Raw genomic sequence first — 26,641 nt, forward strand, 5'->3', positions numbered from 1 at the left:
TCAATTGAATTTTTGACTTTATAGTTTTTGCTTTTGGTAAATATTTGACATTATTGTCTTTTAACTCTCCACTTCCTGACAGTATTTTTAATGGTTTAAAATGTAACACTTAAGTTTTTTACTTCCTCTGGAACCCATGTTGGTGACAAAATGCTGAAACTGAACCCAACCTTATCTTCTGGAGTAATCTGTTTTACTCAAAATTATTTAAAATTGGGAGGTCGGTGTCAATTTCACCTTTTATTTTTTTAATTAAAAAAAATAACTTTATGAGTATGGGTGCTTTGCCTGCATGCATGTCTGTGTATCACTTGTGTGCCTGGTGCCTGTAGAGGCCAAAAGAGGGTTTTGGTCCCCTAGGTCTTTAGTTTTATATACATAGCTTTGATGGAATTTCCTAGATGTGGAGATATTTCATGACGTGTGAGAAGATGTTGTTTTATTACACAGCCACTTGGGTCTGTAGTTACCCACAAGTCCTATAAAAGTCTATCTGTGTGCGTCAGAGTTAGCTAATATCTGCTGGAGTTGGATCCCTTCTTTTACCATGAAGGTTCTGGGGACTGAACACAGGTAGTTAGGCTTGGTGGCAAGCACCTTTGCTGTCTGAGCCATCCTGGCACCCTTTATTTTTAGCTTTGAAATTTTAAAACTAGGTTGTAAGGAGTGGCCTTTTACCTGAATGTTTCTTCTTGCAGCTGTTCTAACTGAGTCTGAAGTTGCAAATGTCTTCTTCCTGCTGGGCTATTGGGATCTTCTATAGAATCAGATTGATTGAGTCGTTCCATTAGTATCTGATTTTCTGCCAATAAACTACTTTTCTCCTCTTGCAGTGCTGCAACCTGTTGGAATTAGGACTGTGGTTATCCAACTCAAACTCTTGTGAATCACCATTACGAGTTTGCCTACTTTTGAGCATCCCTGGCTGGCCTAGAACTCACTCTGCAGACATGGCTGGCCTCTGGCTGCTAGCAGACCTGCCTGCCTCTGACTGCTCAGTGCCACCTCACATTAGCAACCACTCTACTGAAAACATCTACATTATTTTGAATGTTATGCATGCAAGGCAATATCTAAGAGTGAGAATTTTAAAAATTAATTTTGAGAAAGGGTCTTGCTACATTGTTCAGGTACTTCAAATTGTGGGGCTCCAGTGATCCTCCTGCATAAACCTCCGGGGAAGCCGGGATTACTGGTGTAGGCCACCATAGATGGATTTACTTCCTATTTGAAAAGAGACTTCATCAAGGACGGTAAATAAGCACATGGAAAGACAATAATCAATAGTCACCGAGTAAATGCAAATTCAAGCCACAAAATTAGCAAGTCTCATGACAATGGATAAATTTAAAAAGATATTGGCAAGGATGAACACACAAAGTCTCAGATACTGTGATAAGAATGCAAAATTCTTAAAACAAAACAAAACAAAACAAAACAAAACAAAACAAAACAAAACAAAACAAAACACCGTGTAAGACACTGGTCTGCAGAACCCACAGAGAAAGCCAGACAGGCATGCGTGCTTACAGCTCCAGTGCTAAGGGGCTGTGAAGATAGATCCTGGAGCTTGCTGACCAGCCAGCCTAGCCAAAACTGCGGGCTGAGTCTGTTGAGAGACCCCGCCTCACACACACACACACACGCACAAGGTGAGCAGTGACAGAGCAGCAGGAACCTCAGCTTGTTCCTCTAGCTGCTGCAGGCACAGGTAAAGCACCCAGTGCCCAGCAGCACACGTAGACTAGGAGGACTCGCACCACTGCCCAAAGTAGGAAAGCAAGCTTCCTGGCACAAATGAAGACTCAAGCATTGATATTCCTTCTTTTTTTTTTTTTTTTGCTTCTATATTTGTAATGTTCATTTATAATGAATGAGTTTAGTTAAATTACAGAGAGCACACTCCTCTAAATCAGAACCCTATTTGCTCTGCTCTCTCTCTTTGTAATTAGGGTCACATGTAGTGAGACTGAATCACGTGATCGTATTTGTGGTGGGACACAGCACAGAGGAGCTCTTACCTGCATATCCAATTCATGGCATCTTTGAGCAATTTCCTCCTTTGCTGACAAAGCTTCATTTAGTTCTTCGGTAGTTTTCTTCAACTAGTTAGAAAGAAAAGTAAGCACAAGAAATATTTCAATACAAAAATGAAGACTTACAGAGGTGTAACACAGAATTAAAATTTTTTATTTCTTGGGAGGTAATGTAAAGGAAATTAAGAACATTCCTGGTAAAAACTGAAAATAAGCACTTTGGGGGGGGGCAGCTTTTTGTTGAGACAGAGTCTCGCTATTTAGCAGTAATTAGGATGAAATTTCCTACATTTACCATACTGGTCTCAAACTCATATTCCCTTAATAAAGTCTAAGTTAGCAAATTGTAAAAACACCGATTAAAATAAAATTTGTCTCTTTATTTCATATATATATAAACCTCTGTTTAATAAATATACAAAAACATAAATTACCAACAACAGCAAAGAAACAATACCACAAAGAGAAAGGCAAATTATGGTTTGGATTGAAATTATATCATGTCCAAAGACTTTCTTATATAACATTTAAAATCATGAGCCCAAATTAAGAGAAAGCAAAAGACACAAAGATTTCTGCCCATGTAGATAATGGAAGCTACAAACCACTGTAACAGTATTTAATTCTTAAAAATACATTGCAAAGTTCCTTTTCAATGCAGCTGTTCCCAGCCACGTGTGGCTGCACACTCCTTTAATCCCAGTGCTCTGGAGTCAGAGTCAGGTTGACCTCTGTGAGTTTGAGGCCAGCCTGGCCTATACAGAAAGTTATAGAACAGAAGAAATTCATGACTAGAGAACAGGGATTACTGTAAATTAAATAAATTTGTTTTAAAGTGGGCAATGCAATACTACCATATTTTTTTTAGTACCACATTAACTCATTCGGTCTGTCTGTCTGTCTGTGTGTGCGCACACATAAATGCATGTAGAAGTCAAGGACAATTTGATGTGCTGTGCTCTTTCCTTTTACCAATGGTTCCTGAGGAGTAAACTCAGTTTATCAATCTTGCCAGTAAGCACCCTTGCCTCCTGAGACACCTCACTGGCCCATGCAGTACTACTTTTAATACAAAGTTCAAGCTTAACTATAATGTGTAATATCAGTTAACAAATTAGCTCAAGTTCTTAAATTTAGGCAAAATATAAACATTTTTAATCAATGTATCCCATTAGCAATTTCAACTGCATTTTCTCACTGATATCTGAAATTTACCTGTGTCAATCAATGCATGAGTAAAGATAACTACATACCTGGCGATCAAGATCAACATAGGCATCATGTCCAGCAGAGACAGGAGACTCTTTACTCATTAGCTGAAATTAAGATTTAAATGATTACAACAGAGAGGCAAAACTATAGTCTAGGTAATACAAAAAGTATAAGCACTCAGAAATGACTAAAACAACAACAACAAATAAAGCATAAAAGCAAGCAACGATTTTCTGTAATTAATTTTTCTGACCGATTTTCACTCCAAGCAATGTCTACACTTAAAATCAGACATCTCAATTTTGGCACTCATTTTCAATGAGAGCCCCAGCTATAAGAGTCAAACATAACATATTTTTTAAAAACTTTTTTCCTCTTGGATATTTTCTTCTTATCATTATGTTAAGAGAGTGGCTGGACATTTAAAGGCAGTGACTTTTCAGAAGTAAGAGCAACAGCAAGCACTTCTTTCATTCTAGATTATAACTGTGTAAGGGGAGTCACTTTCGTCACGGTGTGTCACTGCTGAGCTGCCCGTGCTCTGCAAGCAATCCTAGTTAAACACAGTGGATCACAAAACAGCTGCAGCAACACAACTCACACAAAAAGTTATTTAAAAAGGCCCAGGATTTGTTGGGAAGGAGTTCAGTGGGAGGAGAATGAGAAAGAACAATGGGGAGTGGGCTGCTAAAAGGACCAAACTGTGTGCATGTATAAACCATCAAAGGCCAGGACTGAGAGATAGAAGGACAGAAGTCTCTCAGTGGCAGGGTGCTTGCTGAGCATGTGCAAGACCCAGGGCCACAACAGAATTCCAGCAGCAGCAGCAGTAAACGGAAAATGAAATTCCTTTTTTGAAAAATGACATAACAAAACCCATTACCTTGTGTGTTAACTTTTAATAAGGAACAAACATGCACATCAGTGTTACCCCAAATTAATGACAAGTGTGTGTGCCCTCCCCATGTATCTTAGACTCACAGAGTGAGAGAGGTTGGGAAGCAAGGCACAGAATTCTAGTCATAAAAGCAGTGCAGAGCGGACTCAAATGCCGCAGTGCTTATGTTCTGTGCGGAGGACAGAGGGAAGGATGGTTAGAAATATGAAGATGCTACATTGAGAGATCTTTCGATTTCAGCCATCACACTACTGAGAATATTAAAATTTATAAGACACCTCTTGAGTAATAAAAAGTAGTACCCATGTAGAAGAAAAATTCCAAATAACATAATAAAAGCTTTTCGGTCACAAGAAACAATCAATTTGAAAATTTTGAATTATGTGGGAATTAGGTAAGTATACTAGGCAGGACCCAGAGGAGTCCAAGTAAAAAAGGCAAATACAGCAAATGATGCAATTTGTGACAGACTGCAGGGGACCAGCCTCGGCTGAGGGCAGGTCTGAAGAAGGGTGGATACAGGAGTGGCAAAGGGAAGGAAGGACCAGACAGGGGAAGTCATCCCCTCATGAGAGCCGGGACAGAGAGGAAGCACATCTCTGGTTATTTCCACTCTGACTACTTTAGTCTCTTTCAGGCTTTATTTATACATAAGATCATTTCCTCAGAAATTTTATGCACTGATTACACAGCTTTTCAAAATATATCTTCTTCTAATGTTTTCCCTGATTACATAAGAATATTGAGAGAGGAACAAAGCCAGCAAACAGCAACTTTATAAGAACTAAAACTTAACATTATAATGAAAATATTTTTCTTTTTTTTTTTTTTTTTTTTTTTGGTTTTTCGAGACAGGGTTTCTCTGTATAGCCCTGGCTGTCCTGGAACTCACTTTGTTTTTTTTTTTTTTTTTTTTTTTTGGGAAAATATTTTTCTTTAAACTCAATATTTTCTTCCTTAAGACTTGTGTTGTAAAGCTTTGAAGTTACAGAGATGCTAGACAGGACAGCTCTACTTGAATTTGACTCTGTTTCATTTTGGCTTAAGATTAATAGATCCAAAGTTATTTCCTACTACTTATTATATCAAACTTACCTTTCTATAGAAGTTCAACCTTTAACCCTTATTTAATTCTCCCTTTCCTTCCTCTATATTTCTTTTATATCTGACATAAGACCACCGTTCTTTTTTCTTTGATTCTTAAAATATTGTTCAGCCCCTTTGCTTCAGCAAGGGTGCTCTATCAGAAAAGTTCTGACCTGGCAAGTCTGTCCAGGAGGCAGGCAGGTGACTGAGCCAGGGTGACTTCCTCTGTCCCTGTCTTGATCCCTTGTTTCAATACGATCCCTATCTTTACTACAATTCTGTAAAGACCAAGAACAGCAGGGTTCCTAACCCTGCTCACTTTTGCCTCAGGAAGGCACCAAGGCTTGTCATAAACCTGTAGGATCCAAATCTCTTCCTACACATACAAGTTCATTGTTTCTAAAGTTGAACATTAAAAACCTAGCAATTTAATAACAACTTGTCAGTTTCTAAAATTTTCCTAATAACTCTTCTCAAATCCTGTTTCTCATGTGTACTAACAACACTCATTAGTGACCTGAATACTTATTTAAGTAACAAGTTCTTAGAAGACACTCAATTTTCTGCATAACTGTTTCTCCCGGGGACCTTTCTTTGATTTCATTCTCATTTCCACTAGCCTTTTGTTATCCGAGCTCTAGCTTTTAGGGAAAGGCCTTTAACAGTAAAAAGCACAAGGACAGCAAAAGGAGTGCAGTGAGCATCCATCGAGGGCAGTGAAGGGTCAGTCCAGATTGTCCAAGAACTAACTGGATCTCTGTCAAACACTTGGCATCACCGACCGAGTACTCAGAGAGAATACATCTAATTCAAGGGTAGGAGCAAGTGACCGTCTGGTCTTTTTTCCTATTTTCATCCTTATCACAACAGAGGGGCTGATGCTCTAGAAAAAGCTAACCATCATATCCTAGCTGCACCTTTCTCTCCCTGCGGGGCTCTAATCCAGTTCCACGCAGAGCTGCTCCTCGGCTGCACAGCTCCCAGACAGGTGCTACCGAACTTTCCCTTCTGTTGCCAGCTCTTATTATTCGTAGACTTCAGAGATAACAGTTGAACTGCCTTTCTTCTGTTACTACCATCTTTTGGGACGTTCTCTCCTTGTATCAGGACTCCACCGTTCTTGTTTGTGTGTATGTGGTCTCCCCTACCCCCTTTTGTTAAGACACAGGGTTTTTTTTTTTTTTTTGTTTTTGTTTTTTTGGAACAGGGTTTCTCTGTATAGCCCTGGCTGTCCTAGAGCTCATTTTGTACACCAGGCTGGCCTCGAACTCAGAAATCCGCCTGCTTCTGCCTCCCGAGTGCTGGGATTAAAGGCGTGCGCCACCACGCCCGTTAAGACACAGTTTCTTATGGACAAGACTGACATTGAAATCCCTAGAGAGGGCTGGAGAGATGGCTCAGCCGTTAAAAAAAGGCTAGGCTCACAACTAAAAAAAAAAAAAAAAGAAACCCTAGAGATCTGAAGATAATATTATCTTCTTTAAAAAGAACTTATTTATTTGAAAAATAAAAGGCTATATTATTTATGGTATATAGCATGTTTTGGTATACATATTGTAGAATGGCTAAATTAAGCTAATTAACATATCCACTTTCCTGTTATTGAGACAACACATTACAATTATTGACACATTAATTGTACAGATGGGCTTCATTGTATTGTTTCCACAATGCATAAATAATGCACTGACACTGTCTGTCTGTCTGTCTTCTATCTTGCCCTCCTCCCTTCCCTCCCTTGGCTCCCTTCCAGGCAGCTGCAACTCTTCTTTCAGGTTCTGTTTGTTTTTGGATGAGATAGGGTTTCATGTACCCAAACTTGCCTTAAATTCATTTTGCAGCCAAGGGTGACCTTAGACTACTAATTTTTTTAGTTTCCACATAGAACATAAAATATGTGATATTTGTCTTTCACTTATTTTGCTTAATATGATGTCTTCAAGTTTTTTCATGTTACCTTCTAATCTTTTGTGTCTTCTTCCTAACTTTGGACATGTATATACCACCCAGCCTGGTTTATGTGGTAGGGACAGAATGCAGGTTTTTGTGCATGTCAGACAAGCGCTCCACCACCTGAGTGGTCCTTAGTCCTATCATTTGTTTAACCAATAACCTTCTCTAATAAACCTAAATTTCATAACTTATTGCTTCTAACTGACTTCCATTAATATTCTAATGACCTCATTATTTCTAAGCAGCAAAAATTTCAATTCAAGATCAACCCAATCAAAGATCAATTCAACTACCTATTTTCTGCCTGTATATCCTGACTAGTTAAGTGTTATGATGGGGAAAACTAAACAAAACAAAACAACAACAACAAAAACCCAGCCCCCAAACCATAATAAAACCCAAACCAACAAGAGTAGTATTACTGTAAATGTTTCTAATCTTCACCAAACTTCAAAGTTGTCTGAAAGCAGAAAAACAAAAATAAAAACAAAAAAAAAAAACCCCCAAAACAAAAAAACACAAAAAAGCTTCCCTGCCAGCAACCTCTTTATTCTCTTTAGATTCTTTCAACTTCCCCCTACTATTTACTATTTGATGTATATGAGTGTCTATATGTATGGCCATGCATCACATGCATCTCTCTGGTGCTTACAGAGGCTGGAAGAAGGCTGCTGGATTCCCAAGGGACTCCAGTTACAGTTCTGAGCCAGCACGTGGGTACCTGGAATGAAATCCAAGTCCTGTGGAAGAGCAGCCAGTGCTCTTAACCACTGAGCTCTCCAGCCTCTCCCAGTCCTTTCTATCCCCCAAACCTGATTAACTCCCAGCATTCCATAAAATTCTAGTCCCAGGTAAGAATTTTTGTAAATCTGCAAACCCAGTAGCACCTTTCCCTTCTCTATTGCTACACATGGGAAATTCTTCCAATCCAAAGCTACCCCCACTTTCTGTCCTCTTCATTTAGTTCATTTCAAGCTTCCCCAAAACCCTGTTCGATTGAGTAGCTCAAGTGGGAACTTCTGGTTTCTTTGGAAAGTCAGTTATCTCAAAGGATGCTTTCCTGAAGCAGACACAGGTGAAAGGATTCATGATGTTAAAGAAGGAAGGTAAAAATAACCCAACAGACGGTGGACGATGCTGGATGGTATTGGTATGCCTTGCCACTCCTTACTGGCCATCGTTTGTCTTGACTTCATAGAAAGAAATGCACCAAAAAACTTCTGGTGGTGTTCTGGTGGTTTCTTGTTGCTTCTGCGGACTTGGGTCGACTGGCAGAGTGAGGTGGAAGTTTCTGGATATGTCAGCTGATAGGGACTCACGTGGTATTTTGCTGAGGCAAGACTCGTGGGAGGACACATCTGGGGTGGGGGTGGGGAGGCTTGCACAGTTAGCTTTGAACACTTAGTTGGTCTCCTGTCTTCGGTGATCTTCACTTTTCGGAGAGAGGTATGGCAGAGCACTCCCTGCTGCAGCAGGACCACAGATCCAGCCATGGCTCTTGGCAGCAGCATGGCCCAAGGACATCCACAGATCTTTGACAGTTACTTGGGCTATGGACACCAGCACAGTCCCAGCTCCTGTAGGACCACAGACATCCACACGAACCCCAGGTTTCAACAAGGCCTAGGGCAGCAGACCATGGACACCAAAGACCATAGAGGTTTTGAGGAGGACCAATTCGGAAAGTTCTTAGTCTTGGACATCCTGAACCAGGGTAACTTTGTGGCTCAGAACTAGGGTGATTATGTGGCTGAGAGTTTGGGGGCTGGGTATGCACAAGCTCCAGGCTGCAGTACCCACCCTCTTGGCCCTACTCAGCAAGGACATGTTCCTCGGCCACCTCAGCTGTCTCTCACACCGAAGTGGCATCTCCAGTTCTACCTCTCTTCCTGCACCTTCACCGCTCTGTTCTCTGTCTGTCCCACCTTTCCATGGCTTATTCAGTCATGGTTCACTGTAGTGGCACTGGAAACTGCAATGTGTTGCATAGTATATATTTTTGCCCAAACATCTTTACATGTTAATATTCATTGCAACAAGCTACTGGTCTGGTTCAAGGTTTCTGAAGTACCAGAAATAATGGACTATGGCTGAGACTTGTCTTGGATACCCTGCTGTTGCCCAGGGTCAGGATGATGTGTCCAGGGCACCTCCTGCCCTCACTGTCTGCCATCCAGCATTTGCTGGGATAGAGCTTTGTGCTTGTAGCCTATGGGCAGCATGGCTGCTCCACACTTTCTGTCTCCAGCAGGGGAAGCAGCATGGGCTGGATGAGCCAACCTGTGGGCCTAGGGCTGGCTCTCTTCAGCACCGACCTGTTTCTGTGGGAGCTCCAGGACACCACACATCTCCCTGTTGTGGATACAGTAGCCCTAGAGCTCACTGGCTATAACCTTTGTGCTTGCAGCCTGCTGGCTGAGCAGTGGTAGTGAAAGATTCTTCATAACGATGCTTGGCCATCTCTCTTTCCAATTTCATGAGTCTACTTTTAAAAAGCATCTTCTCATAAGGCTTGCCCTTTTTCTAAGTTATTCTGGAGCTATTGAAGGCTCTGTAGACTCCTGTTCTGTCATATCATCCTTCTGTGCCTCCAAGGGTCTTTCAGACTCCTCAGAGCACTGCACCTTGGTGCTGAAGGCTGCCACCATCTTTGTTTACTCCTGAATAGATATCTCTCGGGGCTGGGATGTAGCTCCAAGGGATATGGGAGAGCATATTCTAGGATCTGGGTTTAATGTCTGGTATCATTTGTCAAATACATACACATACCGGCCCCCAAATCACTAAACTTCAAGTGATGTTATTCTCAAAGATATAACAGAAATATCTGACAAAGGCATAAAAAGATGTTCAAAATCACTAGTCACTATAGAAATACAAAACAAACAAGCACAGTAAGATACTACATTTATTTACCAGGAAATTCCAGAATTCCACTTTGGGATATTGATGTTCTTTAGACTTACAGTGGGGTTGTAAACCCAACCCCCAGTTTCATTAAGCCAAAACTAAATACACCTAACCTACTGAACACACAGATTAGCAGCATTAGGAAGGCTGAGAACCTGTACAGTTTTCATCCTGATGTAGCTGGGTGGAAAAGGCAGCAGACTGCTGCTGCTATAAAATGCCATGCAGGTCTTTTTCCTCTCCCCAGACTTCCTTCCCTCTCTGCAGTCTCACTTAGACTGGCCTTGAACTCCTGAGCCTTTTATCTGTACCTCTTGAGTGCTGTGATCATAGATCTGCACCACCATGGCCAGCAGGTCGTACCTTCCTTTTGCCTTGGTCTCTTACAGCATTTTTACACCTCCCTATCTCCCTTTCCTCACCTCATCCTTCCATGTTCAGTCTCAGCCCCTGGATGGCCTGATTTAATGTCCCCATGAAAGCTGTTACTTCAGATGGTCCTGCATTTCCCCTTTTATGATAGTTTTAAAACTATATGAATTCTTGCTTAACCACTTTCCTCTTTGAGACTCCAAGAGGGAGATACACACTTTATCGGAGAATTCTGGTATCTTTTCACAACTGTATCCCTAATTGCTGTGCACTTTGGGCTTGAACTAAGAATTTGTGAAATAAATAAAGTCAACATGCACACAACAGACACAGTGAACTTAAAAACTTAATTAGGATATAGGTATAGACAATAAAATAATTTTTTAAGGTTGCCATTTCTCTTGTGAGAACTAGTTTTCTCCACTAATTTGTTACAAGCTGTTAAGTGCAAAGCTCTAATCAACATACCTCTTGAATGGCTGTCATGACGACATGCTGAACAGATTCCTCCATCATCATAATGGCTTGAATGTACTCTGAAAACAAGAATAACCTGGGATGTCACTGTTCAAGTTAAAAGATGTGAAGCAGCTGCAGGCTAACACTGTATAAACCGCTACAATCAGCTTTCTCTTTTGATTCTTCAGAACCTCCTTTTCATGGCTGCTCTGTCCCAAATATGCGCCACAGGTAAGCAAAGACTGAAAACCAAATTTGAACTTTGTTCCAAAGTTTTGTCCGACATTTATTCATTTGAGGGAGTCTGGGTCCTGTCAGCTGCCCTCCAGTACACTCTGGATCCTAATCTGGCCTTGAACTTGTGATCTCCCTGTCATGATCTTTCAGCGTGTATGTACTCAGAATATACACCTGCACTTGAGCTGGGGCTGTAGGTAAAGGTCATGGGATGCAGCTTTAGCATGAGTACCTATCAGACTAAATCAGTGAAACAGTGAGACCCGGAGTCAAGGCAAAGAAGAACCCACACTACACCTTTCCTACACTCTAAAAGTTGTCCTTTTAGATGCTCTTTTGTTACATAGTAAAAATAATCTGGTTTTATTTTTACATGATCAAAGCACTAAGTTATGCAAATTCTTACCTTAATTTTGCTTATTATATAGAACAGAAATAACTACAATGAATTTAAGATACACACTGAACCTGTAGTTGAACGACTATATAATCCTGGGTTCTACAATACATCTCTATATGGAAAGCAGAAAGCACACCAGCCTGATGCTCACCACTCCCAAACCAGGAGGGTCTCAGCTGCTCAGAGTAAAGTCACTCTGGAAGCAGTATCTCTTTCCTCTGACAAAGACCTGCTAACAGTTTTAATTATTTCCAGCCACAACAATGGATGACAGAATTGGCTTAAGTATTAAAATAAATTAACATGGCAGGTACCCTTAGAACTGTACTTATGAAATGTATAACCATTGTCATTAGATTCATCTTCTGGAATCTTCTGCCTAGCAGATAACATGGGTTTTTTGTTTTGTTTTGTTTTAAATATTTAACACCACCGTTGTGGTATTATGACATCAAAAACAGGAGCCAGCACATCTAGGGTGATTGACAAGTCCTCAAAATTATAGCGTATGAATGAGCATGGAAGAGAAGAAGCAGTGGTGTTGGTATGGGGAGGGGAGACTTAATGGCAACTACTGGAAATGCAGGAAGTCACAGTAAGAGGTCAGGACATTAGTAGGTATGAGAGGGGAAGCGTTAGTTAAGAAGCGGTGTTGCCACGTCAAGGCCCTTCCCCGCGAACACCGTAAAGTACTAATGAGGAAATGGTGATGACAGCTAAATTCATGTGCACTACTTTCAAACCTTAAAGTTAAAACTACAGTTCTGTATGATTCTTTGGTCCACACCCACGAGGCAATGCTGGAGAATGAGGCGTGCTATGTAAGGGAGTTTATCCTCAATTTTATCTGTTCAAAATGTTTAGTATAGTTTAATACGAAGAATACAAAGCTCAAAGGATGAAGGAATAAGTTTTTTTCTATATCTAGCTCATTCATTACAAGTAAGTTATTTGGTAAATCCTGTAATATCTGTAAGTCTCAGCCTTCTGACCTAGAAAAGGTATTTTTTTGTTCTGTTACTGCTTAAGAGAATAGGAGACTGAAGGCAGACAGCATGGTATTGCCTGGTGGGCTGGCGAAATGGCTCGGTGAGTGAAGGTGCTTGCCGACAAGCCTGACGACTAGACTTTGATCCCAAGATCCACATAGTAGAAAGAAAGAACTGACTTTTGCAAGTTGACCACTGATCTCCACGTGCAATTTGTGGCATACGCTGTGACTACCACTAGACCAAAAAACCTACAGCCTTCCCTCATTTCTGCTACCAAACCCAAACCACAAGGTCGATGTTACTGTCAGTGTGCCTTCTACTACTAATCTCTGCCTTTTAAAATTTACTCCTACTTTATTTGCCCCAATTAGAGGTCAGCAAAGACAAATAAATAAATACACAGCCGGGCTCTCACCAATTGCTTTTAACTTCTTCCAACTTGTAAGAATGGCTCAACATAAAGCAAATGTACAACGCAGTTTCACTTAGCCTTCATAATGAAGAGAGTGTGGGGACAAGGAGAAAGGCTGAGGTTTTCTCATCCACAGGTAGGTAGGAAGCACTGAAGCACCTCAGAGAGCCTCCTAACCTATCTGCCCACATGATACATTCACAGCCACAGCCGATGACTAACAATTTAGAAACTTGTTTACACGATTCTTAGCTCTCTTCTGTATTCCTGAAACCAGAGAATACCCCAAAGGAGAGTAAGTGAGAGATTAAAAAGCCTATTCAGCTGGAAGCTTCCTTCTTCTTCCCCAGGTAGCTTTTATAATGCTGGAATGTGCTGTACAGGGCACTATGAGGTATTAGTCACCAACTGTTTTACCCAGCTGTGACCTCTGCTAATAGTATCACCTTGCTAGACAAGATGTGAGCACAAGTGCAGTCGTGGCCAGAGTGTTACTGGGGTAAGCAATCATCTCCTACCTGGATTTTAGACCCGCCCCACAGGAAGAAATCATACTCGGTATTGTAAATCTGGTCAAAAGCCCATGGCTAGGAGGTCATGGTCCCTTACTACTACTGTTTTGTTATGTAGTCTTCTAAATATTTATCCATACACATACATAGATTCTTGGTCAGACAGTTTCTGTTTTCAGTGGGTAATGATTAACACAGGGACTCATGACTGTGTGAGTGACCGATGCGTGCTCAGCCCTGGACTGAGACACTGATGTGACCCCTCCAAGGCCCTAGCAACCTTGTGGGAGAGGGGCAAGAGAGAATGTACACTAGCCAGTGAGAGGGAAGGGGCACTGTGATGTGCTGTGACGCACCATGAACCAATGATGGCTTTGGGGTCATCAATGTGCCAGCATTAGAAAAAAAATGTTTTTAAAGAAATACAGACATTTTAAGAAAAGTAAAGCAATATGAAGAGTGGGGGTCAGCTGGCAAGCTGAGGGAAAACCCCAAAAGTCTATGCTGTCTATTATCAAATTTACTCAGTCTTAGAATATGAAAAAAAGTACAAAGACAAATAAATATAACCATTACCAAATGTGAAGGAAAATAGTATAAATGGGGTTGGGAACTTTTGAACTAAAAAATTAAAAGTAAATAAATAAAAAATAAAAACTGAGCTTCAATTTAAAATAATTACAAAATACTATTTATGATTTTGGATAGCCTTTCATTTCCTATTCTCCAGCAATACTTCTCTCAATTCTGTCTTTACCATACCATGATTATAGTTTTGAGGGTTTTTTAAGGTTCTTAAATATAACTAGAATTTTTCTTCCTCTGTGTAATTCTTAGCTCATTATCCTTCACAGTTTTACTTAAATAACTTCCCTAACACCACGTCTAGACTCTCCACTTACATTCCCCCTTTGGAGCACTTACATAACTCTGTAATTACTTATGCTATGGGGTAATGTTTTTTCTCTCCATTCAAGCTTTGTGTCTGTTTTGTCTGGTACTGTAGTTCTCTTCCATAATATATCAGATTAATAAATATCTGTGAAATAAATTAAATCCACTTTGGATCTGGGAAGTCGGCACAGTGACAGAAGAGCTGTCCAGTGTCAGAACTGTCCCAGTCGGAATGTCTAGTGCCCAAATGAAAGACGGTGATAGCTGTACAACGCTCTAACTCCAGAACTGCGAGCAAAGACAAGCAGACTTCAGGAGCTCTCTGGCCACCCATCCTAGGCAACAGGGAAATTCAAGTATATCGGCCACAGAGAATGAATGGGGGATGATATAGGACCCCAGCCAATGTTCTTCTCTGCCTCTTTGTGCATATGCATGAGGCACACACTCATGTGCATGTACCACACACATATATGAAAACACTCCCTCAAAACGAAAATAATTTATCTACTTTGTATACAGTAAATAAGTCATATTTTACAAAGGAAAGAAAAAACCTAAAAAAAAAAATGACATTATTACCTGCATATCAAAGCTGGTCTTAAAGTAACTTCAACACATACCACAAATTTGTGACCTAGGAGTTGCATATCTGCAAACTGAATTTCACTTACTAATTTTAGTCTAATTAGAAGTTTTTCCAATTTATAGGTGATATATTCATAGATAAGTTTGACTCAACCCATAAATACCACCTAAGAAGTGATATTTTAAAGTGGAAAAATTGGTTTTCTCCAGTGGGTCTCACTGGGTATATTAAAGCACACTGAAAGGCAGGCCCCATGCCCAACACTATATAGGCAACACAAAGTGGACTTAATGGCACTGTTGTGGACTTCTTGCCTCGTATTGCTTTTTGGAACAAAATTTTTGTCTTACTTGTTTTTCACCTGCATGTTATGGCCGCTCATCTTATACTTATGGCTTTCAGTTGTGTATGTTTCTTGTTTTTATTTCTTTATTCTTACTTTTTTTTTTTTTTTTTTTTTTGCCTTTACAGAGAGAGAGAAAGGAAGAGCTGGTGAGTGGGGAGATGGGAAGGATATGAGAAGAGTTGGGAGAGACGAAAGCATGATTAGAATATAGGGTATGAGAAATTTTTCAATAAAATAAATTGTGGACATGGTAAGTATGTGACATATGCCTATAATCCCAGCCCTCGGGATGCAAAGGCAGGCGGATCTCTGTGAGTTTCAGGATAACATGGCCTTCATAGCAAGTTCCAGGCCAGCCAGGGCTCAGAGTAAGAACTTGCTCTAGAACAAAACAAAACAAAACAAAACAAAACAAAACAAAAAACAAAACAAAACAAAACACCAAAACACAATTTGTGGCTATAAGAACACATAATAGATAAAGGAAATGGAATTATTGTTTAAAACACTATCTAATATACTTATCGTTTAAGAAAAAAATCACATTTCCATGAAATGAGAATTGTTTGAAACCCAACTCTGTAAGGTCTTGTGCTGCTTTACCTGCTGTGTCACTCGGGTCCCCAGTGAGCTTGGGGGTAGGCACTAAATGTTTATTTACTGAGAAACTGAAATGCAAAGACAAGATTTACCCAGCAAGGCTCCACAGTTTGTGAGAGTGCAACTGAGTGAGCATAGGTGAGGAGCACTGCAGCCTGGGCTCTTATTCTGAAGCACAGAGACATCTCCTAAGCTATCACCTTACAAACTGCATTAATAAGTATTTTAATAATAGCCATAAATGGCAGCATAGCCAATGCCATTAACATGCATTAAACAGAACAGAGCTCAGTCCAACAGTGCAGAGCATGCTTAGGATGAGCACGGCACCAGGTTCCACAGCAGCATAACAACGAACATAACACAGTATGAAACTACCCAATCATACAGCCTTACAGAAAGGGAAGGGATGTGACATAATCAAAATTAGACTACTTTTTAGAACTCACTTAAATCTGAAGGCAAATTACTGGCAGAGTGTAGATGACAGAGAAGATGGGTACCATGGAAAGATGTTATTTATCCTGGGGCCTTGCACATGAAGCACACAGTATGCGTTCATTTGTTAGTTACCTTGCTTCTGCTCACAGTTCACAGCACAGCCTAGAATGAGCTGCAGCATCCTTCCGAGCTCTGCTGCATCCGAATGCTCCCCAATGAGGTTCACGTCAGGAAGGGTGAAATCATTAATCTGCTGTCCTAAAATCTGAATGGAGACAAGCAGATTATAATCACATTCCTGTTTACAGAGCTAAATAAAATATCTATTAGAGGTCAATTTGCTATCACCAAAGACTCAGTGTCAAGACCAGAGCTGTTCTGCCAACCTCACTCCCAATTTCTATTCTCTCTCACACCTCAGTTACAACTATCACGTCTCATGGCGACTTAGTCCCTAACCTGGTATGTGCTATGTACACTGAACAAAAATCCATATATTATCGATCCTTCTGCTGTCCTAAGAAAGCTTGGATGTTTGATCTCTGATGAATTATAACCAGAACAGTCTAAACTAAAGGACATCCAAGCCAGCTGGGATTAAAGAGGAATTCACACTAGCAACACAAGCTTCCTTTGCTACCTTCACTTCGTCTCTGAAAATGTTGGCAGTAAGATACTCTGGACAGGAAAAGCAACGGGACATCCTTTAGTGGAGATTCTGGTTCCAAATGAAGTCGCATGCAAACAAGTGGGAATCTCTGCTACATAACCTGCCAGTGAAAGCTGGGCAGGGCTGGGGATGTAGACGAGAGGGCAGAGCAGCAGCCTCCTTCCATCCTCAGCACTGCATCAAAGCATGCAGGGTGGTGCGTGCTACAATCCCAGCACGCAGGAAGAGGCAGGGAATCAGAAGTTCAAGGTTACGCTGGGATAAACAGAAATACACTAGCAGCCCAGATTAAATTTAATTCTTTCTTTGTATAGGTAAATCAATCTCCAGAAGTAATTAAAAGCCGGAAAAAAGAAACCATTCCACAGTTCATGATGGAGACCTTGAAAACTAGCAGTCAAGTATGTACTTGGTTCTGTCCTAACCAGAGGCCAGAAACACTAAGAACCATTCAGGGGCACTGGTGTGCTCTATTTCTGTGTTACCATTTTTCTAGGTTTACACAGAACTTAATGAGCACAGCTGTCTGGAAGCTATGTGTCATCAGGTGCTTCTCTGATGCTTGAAGGGGTGCCAAATTTCCAGCCTAGCTACCAGGATGGGAAGGTGTTAATGAATACCTCGTGGGTGGGACAACTGGACTGACAAGCTCGCCTCCCATGCTTCAACCCAGTAAAGCTTCACTAAGCCCTAAACAGGGACGTCAGCGGCAGTCCTTTCTTGCTTCCTTCTCTTAAGCGATTTTTCTATAAGCTCCTATCTAAAATTTACTCTTCTGTTGTTTGTAAAATTCATCTTTGAGTTTACAACACAAAAGACAAAGAAGCTACTAACCTGGAGTAGCTTTGGTGGCCAGAAACCCTGGCCCCCTAAGTAATGTCACATGAGTCAAAAAGGACTATCATATTTAAAGACCTTCTCTTAAATTAAATTAATATTTAATCAAATTACCAAATACCAATGATTAAAATTTATTAAATATTTTAATTAATCAGTAAGTATTTAATTAAGTAGTATTTAAATATATATTTAAAATTATATACTTAAAGATGGCAACAGAGATGCCTTCTGGAAAGAAACTGAACAGCGGGGGTGGAAAATGAATAAAATAAAGATGAGCCCATGGAAATAAAAAATGTAATAGGAATGAAAGTTTCAATGGACTAGCAAGAAAGGAGCAAAAACAAGCAGTAAAAAGAAAAATTGATTGAGTAATTAAAGAAATCTGAGTAATTAAAGGATCAATCCAGGAGGCTTAAGGGTTCAGTGGAAGTTCTACAGAAAAAAAAAAAAAAAACTGAGTAGAAAAAAATTTCCTAAAAGTAAAACTAGTAGGTATTCAGCTTAGAAGAATTGGTTAAGTACCAAGCATAAGAAAACACAATCCAAGATCAAAATGCATCTTGTATCAGAGAACACTACCATGAATCTTCAGAGATATATAAATCCTAAATAAGGAATCTGCCAATAGGAATGCAATCCACATGAGAAGCCTCAACAGCAAATGTAGAGGAAGCTGGTGAGCGAGCGCTGCTGCAGTGGCCTCCAGACACAGACTTCACAGCCAACCCAACTCTCAAGAAACAAAGAAACGTCAAGGCCTATACTAGCATGTACTCTCCCGAAGATAGCAGTAAGAAAGGAAAGGTCAGGGTCATCCCTGGGTATAGACAGACTAGAGGCCAGCCTGTCTACCTGTGATCTTTACAAGAATAAAACACTGTCAAAAGATATACTTACAACGCTTTTAAATACAAACTTTAAATGAAGTATTCTACCTTCATGAAGCATATGGAGCAAGTAAAAGATGTATAAAGCAAATGAAGTAACTGCAGGAAAGAGACATAATTACAAACTACAGCCAGTGATAAAAAGGGAAAAGAACATTGGATGCTGGGCTAAAGGGGAGCCTGGCAGGGACTCACTCTGTGTAGTTGCAAAATAAATAGCAATGCCCAGCACTTCAGCTCTTCTCATAAGCACGCGACAGATGACCAGACATTTAAAGCACACAAGGAATGTTCCAAAGATGCTAGTCAGCTGTGGGGGCACAACTTATCTCCTCTCTAAGGATATGGAGATATCAGTCAGTGTGGCTGGGTCATGCTGGCTGCAGCACAGCATGATGCTACAGACTGGAAGTCCAAAGCATCACCAAGGAAGGTCTTGTGGAGGGAGCATGGTGGGGCACAAGGATGAGAAAAACCAAAGGATAGCAGAGAGAGAAAAGAGGACTGTAGAGAGAATCTGAGCCAGGGTTTCTCACCAGGAAATACTGATAGCAGCTCTCCACTTGGTCAGAGTGCAGAACCAAACTTGTAGTGACACTCAGCAAAGTAGTTTCTAAAAAATCACCATGATCTTTTCTGACATAAATTTTCTATTACCTTTCCTTTCTGATACTTACTGAAAAAATACAATTTTTAATTAACAAAATAAGTGAATCTGATGCTCAAGACCAAAATGATTACTTCTTGTAAACCTGAAAGATCTAGTAAATATTGCTTCTTAGTACCCTTATAAATAACTTCTGGCCAAATAACAAACAAAAGAAAGCTACCTCAGTAGTTGCAGTCTTTTACACATTTGCTCAGGATGTTTACTACTTACTCCAAGTATTCTTTTACATATTTTAAATAACAATTTTCTTGAAAATTAGTAGTGAGTTTTAAGTTACGTGAGATAATTACAAAATTACGTAGGATTGAACAATGACTATGTCAGGTTTGGCCCCAACCTCATTTCATGACTGAGACAACCAAATAAATATGCATAAACAGATTGCTTCTCAGTGTAAGCATAGACCATGTTAGCTGGGGCTGGAGGCCTAGGCTATAATCCCAGCTGCTTGAGAGACTGATGCACACGTGTATCAGGTTCAAAGCCTGCCTGGGCTAAATTTTAAGGCAAATTAATGAAACCCTTTTCATCTAAGAAGAAACAGATGGTTAGGGGTATAGCTCAGTATGAGAACATTTACCTAATAGGACAGCACAAATAACCCAAAGAAACAAGGAGGATTTAACAACGAAAACAGTGTAATCTGCTTTACTGCTTATAATCACCTTGGCTTGACACCTGGTAATGGGCGGTTGCAGCAGAACTGGAGAAAGCTCTGTTAGGAAGGTCTGACAAATTTTGTTGATGATACTAAAAGAAAGACATCCCAGCATTCAGGAGGTGGAAGCAGGAAGATCAGAAGTTCAAGGTCACCCTTAGCTACATACTGAGCTTGAAACCAGCCTGTGCTACATAAAACTCTCTGAAAAATAAATAAATAGGAAAACCAAACCAAACGAAACCAAAAAACCATTGGGCAGGACATGGAAGCTTATGCCTAAGATACTGGCATGAGAAGCGGAGGCAGGAGGACTGTCTTTGAGTTGGCGGCCAGCTTAAGTGTACCGAGTGATTGTCTTCGGAGCCAATCTTGGGGCACTTGGCTATACTCCTTCACCCAGCTGAACCTGTTGATTAGTTATAGCCCCAAGGGTAAGAGAGCACAAGATTCTCACGGAGTATCCAGCTGCTTCCTACCACTACCATTGTATGCAACTGTGTCTTAACTGAACACAGCCTAGGGGAGGCGCAGTTTATATAGGCCAGGGTATCTCTGTGGCTACGGAAGCCCCTCATCCCTGCTGGGTAAAAGCTTTTCAGGTATGGCCTTTTTGTTTTTAGCAGTGAGGGGAGAACCACCCACATCTCTTTAACAATGCCCTTCCTATGCTCTGAAAGGAAGCCCAATAGACTCACTGGTTCCTGTGAACTTTGGTGGAATTATGCCTCTTGCTTGTCACTGGGAGTTTAATAAAAGGATAGATGTTGCTTTTATCTCTTCCTGAAAAGATTCTTAGTAACTCTGGACTTCAAAGTGAGTTTCTGGCCAGCCTGTACTACGTAGCAAGGTCCTGTTCAAAAAACCAAAGAAAGGACTATAGCATAATACCAAGGTCAGATCAGTGGTTCTCAACCTTCCTAATGCTGCAACCCATTTAATACAGTTCCTCATGTTGTGCTGACCCCAACCATAGAATTATTTTCTTTTTCTTTTTTTAAATGTGCACTTTCTTTAAGATTTATTTATTTTTATTCATATGAGTACACTGTAGCTGTCTTCAGACGCACCAGAAGAGGGCATCAGATCCCATTATGGATGGTTGTGAGCCACCATGTGTTTGCTGGGAATTGAACTTAGGACCTCTGGAAGAACAGTCAGTGCTCTTAACACCCGAGCCATCTCTCCAGCCCCATAAAATTATTTTCATTTCTACTTCATAACTGTAACTTTGCTACTATTATGAATCATAATGTAAATATCTGATATCCAGGATATCTGATAGGCAACCCCCAAAGGGGTCATGACCTACAGGTTGAGAACTACTATGGTAGAGTCACTTACTAAATGAACATGGTAGATGCTATCGATATAAATGTGGGTTTAAATGTAAGCACGCTTGCAGGGACAAAAATGCAAAGAAAATACTGCATGTTTCTAGGTGGTATTATGTCATTTTGGCATCTGTGCTCATGAAACCAATAGCTCTGCTGTGTGTGTCCCCAGCAATGCCTGTGCTCTGACATGGACTCAGAGGATGAGGTGAGTTCACCTGGGCTTGCCAGTGACCACCAGCTCTAGCCCGATCACAGTAGTCCACCAGCTCTAACCCGATCACAGTAGTCCACCAGCTCTAGCCCGATCACAGTAGTCCACCAGCTCTAGCCCGATCACAGTAGTCCACCAGCTCTAACCCTATCACAGTAGTCCACCAGCTCTAGCCCAATCACAGTAGTCCACCAGCTCTAGCCCACCTTTACAAGCATAGGGTGAAAGGAGAGACAGAATAAAATCGAACACATTTTAATAATTACTCACAAATTACTCATATTACTGACCTGCTCAACACCTAAGAAATGACTGGTTATTTGAATCAATATCTCCAAAGCATCACAGGGGAAGATAGGCTATTAACTTTGAAATGTTTTTCTTAAGCTTGAAACTATAATTTGAAACTATTCTATAATATTTCCAAGTAGAAGGAGAAAAAAAAAATCTTACCTCATGATTGTAATCCAAGATGCCTTTTAAAATTTTCTTTAAATTGCTGATCTGTTTAGAGAGATAAAAAAAGTAGGTGAAAGGCACGCACAGATCTCAGTACAGATTACCACTGCCTTGAACGCACGTGAGTCTCAGAGCCAGTGCAAGCTGAGCATTCCCTGACCACTTCTCTGACGTCTCAAGTGGGCTGAACTCCAAAGCCTTGTGAGCAGCATGTTGGTACTTTAACACTTGGATTCTCAGAGTTAAGATCTTGAGATTACGGACATTGAGCTGGCCAATCAAGTTTATGCAACTCTTCTAAACCAACCAACCAACCAACCAACCAACCAACCCACCCACCCACCCACCCACCCTAAATCCCCCCAAAAGGAAATAAAATCTATGTAGACTTTAATTTGTGCTATTTTCTCTAATTTAAGAATATTAAACAAAAACTATTGCCAAAATTACCCTTGGAAATCTTTTTTAAAAAATCTTAAAAATTAGTTTATATGTATGGGTGTTTTCCTTGTATGTACGTTGGCTTCCCTGGAACTGGACCCACAGAGGGTTGTGGTTGGTCATGGAGGTACAGGGAATTGAACCTAGGTCCTATGGAAGAGCAGCCAGTACTCTTAACTGTCGAGCCCTCTCTCCAGTCCTTGCTGTCTTATTCCAGAAAAAAACATCTCCAAATTCCTCCACTGTCAAGTAAAGGCTGCTGTTTAGCTGAAAACCAAAGTAAATAATTATGACCATAGGTTAATAAATATTACTACTGTATCCTGAACTACCAAGACAGACTAACATCAGCACTGCAAAAACACTAGTACTTTAAGGACCACAGATGAGGTGAGGAGGAAGTGGTGAGTGAGAGTAGACTCACTAGAGCTTAAGTCCACTGGCCATCTTATCTAGGGGAAATGACAGGCAGAGCCACTGCAGTATTTGATAAAAAGCTCCTTAAGTTCTCTTCTGCTTTTGACCAACTTTTCATTGGAGTAAATGTGCCATACTCTGATCCTCCTTTCAATCTGGCTGAAGCTGTTCAACGTTAGTACAGACCAACCCTTCCTCATCTGAAAGGCTTTGGGCCAGATGTGTTTAGGATGGATGATGATCGACTCGTAGTTGAATACATCCTACAACAACAGACAGTGCAGCCCGAGGTCATCAAATGAAAGGGGCTGAATTACTTAGTTTATAACCTTCTGGTTTAAAACATTTTGAGAGATTGTTTTGTTTTATGTGTACGAGTGTTCTGCCTTCATGTATGTACGTGCACTATGTGTGTGCCTGCTGTTCTCCAAAGTCAGAAGAAGAGACTGGGTCCTGGGAACTGGAGCCACTGGTGTTTTTGAGCCACCCCGTGGATAGCTGGGAGCCTAACCTAAGTACCTGCAAGAGCAGCAGTGCTCTAGCTGCTGAGCAATCTTTCCAGACCCCGAAGCGTGTACTTTTTAAGAGAAAAACAAACCAATAAGTTGCTTACTTAGGAGAAACAACAAAGCAAGCATGGTGTGCTTGCTTATGTTTGTTAGTCCAGGTACTAAGAGGTGATGGCAGGAAACTGAATTCAAGGCAGGTCTAGGCTACACAGACAAAAAAAAAAGCAGTACCATAAATAAAACTAACAAATTAAGATGTGTATTTCAGGAAAATTTCGGATTTGGAAAATTCATCATTTATTTCCTTTATTGATCTTCTAAGCTGTTTACTTTTCATACTTCTGATATCTGAATATGGACCACGTTCAAACTGATATGTTCATTTAAAATAGTGGTCTCTGCCATTGCAAAATGCTACATTACTTTAATCAATGGCACCATCCGTAAAAGGTTACAGGACTTGCCTGCAGAGAGTAAACTGGGGAGCTCCAGTGTGGACACATGTTCCCTGATTCCAAAATTCACCCCCGCTGGGCTTTACTGACTTAACAGTATGGCATATTCTGGTAGGCAGTGTCAAATTATTATTAATCTTCAAGTCCAGATTATTTTACTAGAGGATTCCTAAATAAGCTTCTAATCTCACTGAAAATATCAGATCTTTAAAAAGTATTTTATACAGCACAAATATTTGAAGATTTAACAGGTGTAAAAACAAAAAGAAATACCTTTAACCTCCAATTGTCTCCTACTTCAGTTTTGATTCTGTTTAGCCAATTATCGTCGAAATATACAGGATCTCTGCAAGTAAAGAGAAGCTGGATTAAGATCATGCAGCCTCACACTTACAAAAGCACCCAGTGCCATCGTTTAAGTGATCCATACAAACATGTGTGCCACATACCAGCCATCAAATGACCCACCAGGTAACTGTGCAGTTTCTAAAATCGGTTCCGTTAGTCTTGGTAATAAACTACAGTTTATTTGTAGTACAGGTATAGTACATATATAAGGTATACTACAAAGTAGGGATATTATCTTAAAAGCACTAAAAGGCAAAATGGTACTGTGTAGTTAACTTATTCTAAAAGTGAGTTATAGTTGAATATACAAAACTAGAACTGTTGATGGACTAAAATTATCCCAAACCAGTCAAAACCAATGATACACTTTTAAAAAAGATATACTGTCACAACAAAGTCAGAATGAGTTTATATGGACAAATACAGCCAAACAAGGGGAGACCCTAAATGTACACATCCTCATTTTTCTTAGGAAATTCTCCAACCAACCAACCAGCCAGCCAGCCAACCAACCAACCAACCAACCAGCCAGCCAGCCAACCAACCAACAAGCAAGCAAGCAAGCCTACTTAAACTTCCCAAACTCAGCATGAGTATCACTGTAAGTTTTGCTTGAATAAGTTCACATATTTATTAATTCATTTATAAATATACTTCAGGGTGCAGTACTGACAGAGCGGCACGACCATCACCATCGTGTCAGATTCTCTGCATCTTCTTAGACCAGGAACCTTAGGTGATGGAGATGGCTCAGTGGGTCAAAGCAACTGTTGTGCAACAATGGTGGCCTGATCCCCAGCACCCAAATAAAAGCCAGGAGCAGAGGGATTTGTCTAATCCAAGCATTGAGGGAGCAGAGTACACAGGAGGGGGGAGGGGTTGGGAGTGGTGGAGACAGGTGGATCTCTTGATAGACACAGTGAACTCCAGATTTTAAAATATGAGTTCTCAAAAAAAATCAAGGTGTGAAAGCGGTTGAGGTCAGATATCCAATGTGAGCCTGTGGCGTCCACGTGTATAAACATAGGGCAAGAGCACCCACATATACAAGACAAAGACAAAAATAAGGTAATAAGCCCTGTATTTACTAGCCAACCTTCTCATTTCTTTATTTTTACACCCCTGGAAGTTACTAATCTAACTTCTTTGTTTTTGCCCTGAACATTTTAGTAAACTCTATGTGAACAAAATAATAAACCATATGACTGACCATTTACATCTGACTTCTCTCTCAGAGTTTAAGGTTTTTCTATAATGTAGCATGTATTGGAGCTTGCCTTCTTTATTGGGATATATCAAAGAACCACAGAACATTCCAGTCCAGTGAATGAACAATACTGTATGGCCTACTTTGTGATTGCACAAGATACATTTCTCACAAACAACTCATAAGTGACTACCACACTATGTTAATCAATTCATCAGCTGATGAATAATTTGGATTGTTTTACTTTTGAGCTATTATAATGATGCTTAATAGTCATTTATCAGTTTCTGAATGGACATGTTTATTTGGGGTAAGATTGCTGGGTCACACAATTCTGCTAAATATAAAACTTGCCTGTGGTGGTTCATTCCTGTAACCTTAGCCTTCTTTTTACTTTAAAAACTGTGTGTGTATACATGAGTGTGTGTGCAGTTGCTCATGGAGACCAGAAGAGGGAACTGGGTCCTCAGGAGCTGGATACACAGTTTTACACAGCCCAATATGGGTTTCAGAAACCGAAGCCTGGTCCTCCACAACAGCCAGCACTGTTCAGCATCCTGCTAGCCCCTCTCTCGTTCTCTTTCTAGTTTCTCTTGAATTCCTTGTTTATTTTATGTGATGAATATTTGCCTCAATGTATGCAGGTACACCATGTGGATGAGTATTAAATCCACTGGAACTGAAGTTACAGAGGGTTTTGAGCCACGCTGTAGGTTTTAAAACTGAACTCCCAGATGCTCTTAACCCCTAAGACATCACGCTAGCTCTTCCTTTTCCCTTTCTTACTGGCATAATGTACACACAAAGGTTTGTAAGTCTGATGAAGTTCAATTTATCTATCTTGTACTTACGGCATTTTTATCTAGGACCTGTCTACCAACATCATAAAGACTTACTGATTTTTTCCTTTTTGTAGTTTTAGCTCTTATATTTAGGTCTCTGATTCATTTCTATGTAGTAGAAGAGAGATAACTTCATTGATTGGCATGTGGATATTCATATTCATCTATTTTTGTTTTAAGCTTAATTTAGTGTTTCTAGGCAAGGTTCTCTGCACCAAGAGAAACCAACTTAGGTAATCTGTTGCCGAAAGAAGAGACGTGTACTATTACTAAAGAGCTGGCTGGGCCTCACAGATATTGCAAGAAGATTCTGGACTGCTTTCTTTTACATTTTTCCT

General features: G+C 40.3%; 1 protein-coding gene and 1 long non-coding RNA gene across 6 annotated transcripts in view; one reads left to right on the top strand and one right to left on the bottom strand.

The window, feature by feature from the left end:
- The window catches only part of Hook3 (hook microtubule tethering protein 3), a 98,198-nt gene that overhangs the window by 50,158 nt on the left and 21,399 nt on the right, over window positions 1-26,641 (bottom strand). For all 5 annotated transcript variants that reach the window (NM_207659.3, XM_006509150.3, XM_006509148.3 and 2 more), the window contains exons 3-9: window positions 24,180-24,252; window positions 22,079-22,129; window positions 16,482-16,614; window positions 10,936-11,003; window positions 3,290-3,352; window positions 2,022-2,105; window positions 679-842 (exon numbers count right to left, since the gene is read on the bottom strand). In NM_207659.3, coding sequence (NP_997542.1) covers window positions 679-842; window positions 2,022-2,105; window positions 3,290-3,352; window positions 10,936-11,003; window positions 16,482-16,614; window positions 22,079-22,129; window positions 24,180-24,252 — 636 coding nt within the window. The remainder of the gene's footprint in view (window positions 1-678; window positions 843-2,021; window positions 2,106-3,289; window positions 3,353-10,935; window positions 11,004-16,481; window positions 16,615-22,078; window positions 22,130-24,179; window positions 24,253-26,641) is intronic.
- Window positions 11,031-24,942, top strand: 1700047A11Rik (RIKEN cDNA 1700047A11 gene). Its single transcript, NR_110583.1, has 5 exons — window positions 11,031-11,157; window positions 15,434-15,454; window positions 17,334-17,420; window positions 24,209-24,377; window positions 24,727-24,942. It is a non-coding gene; the product is annotated as an RIKEN cDNA 1700047A11 gene (long non-coding RNA).

The sequence above is a fragment of the Mus musculus genome, chromosome 8 (assembly GCF_000001635.26).
Source record: "Mus musculus strain C57BL/6J chromosome 8, GRCm38.p6 C57BL/6J".
NCBI classification, from domain to species: Eukaryota; Metazoa; Chordata; class Mammalia; order Rodentia; family Muridae; genus Mus; species Mus musculus.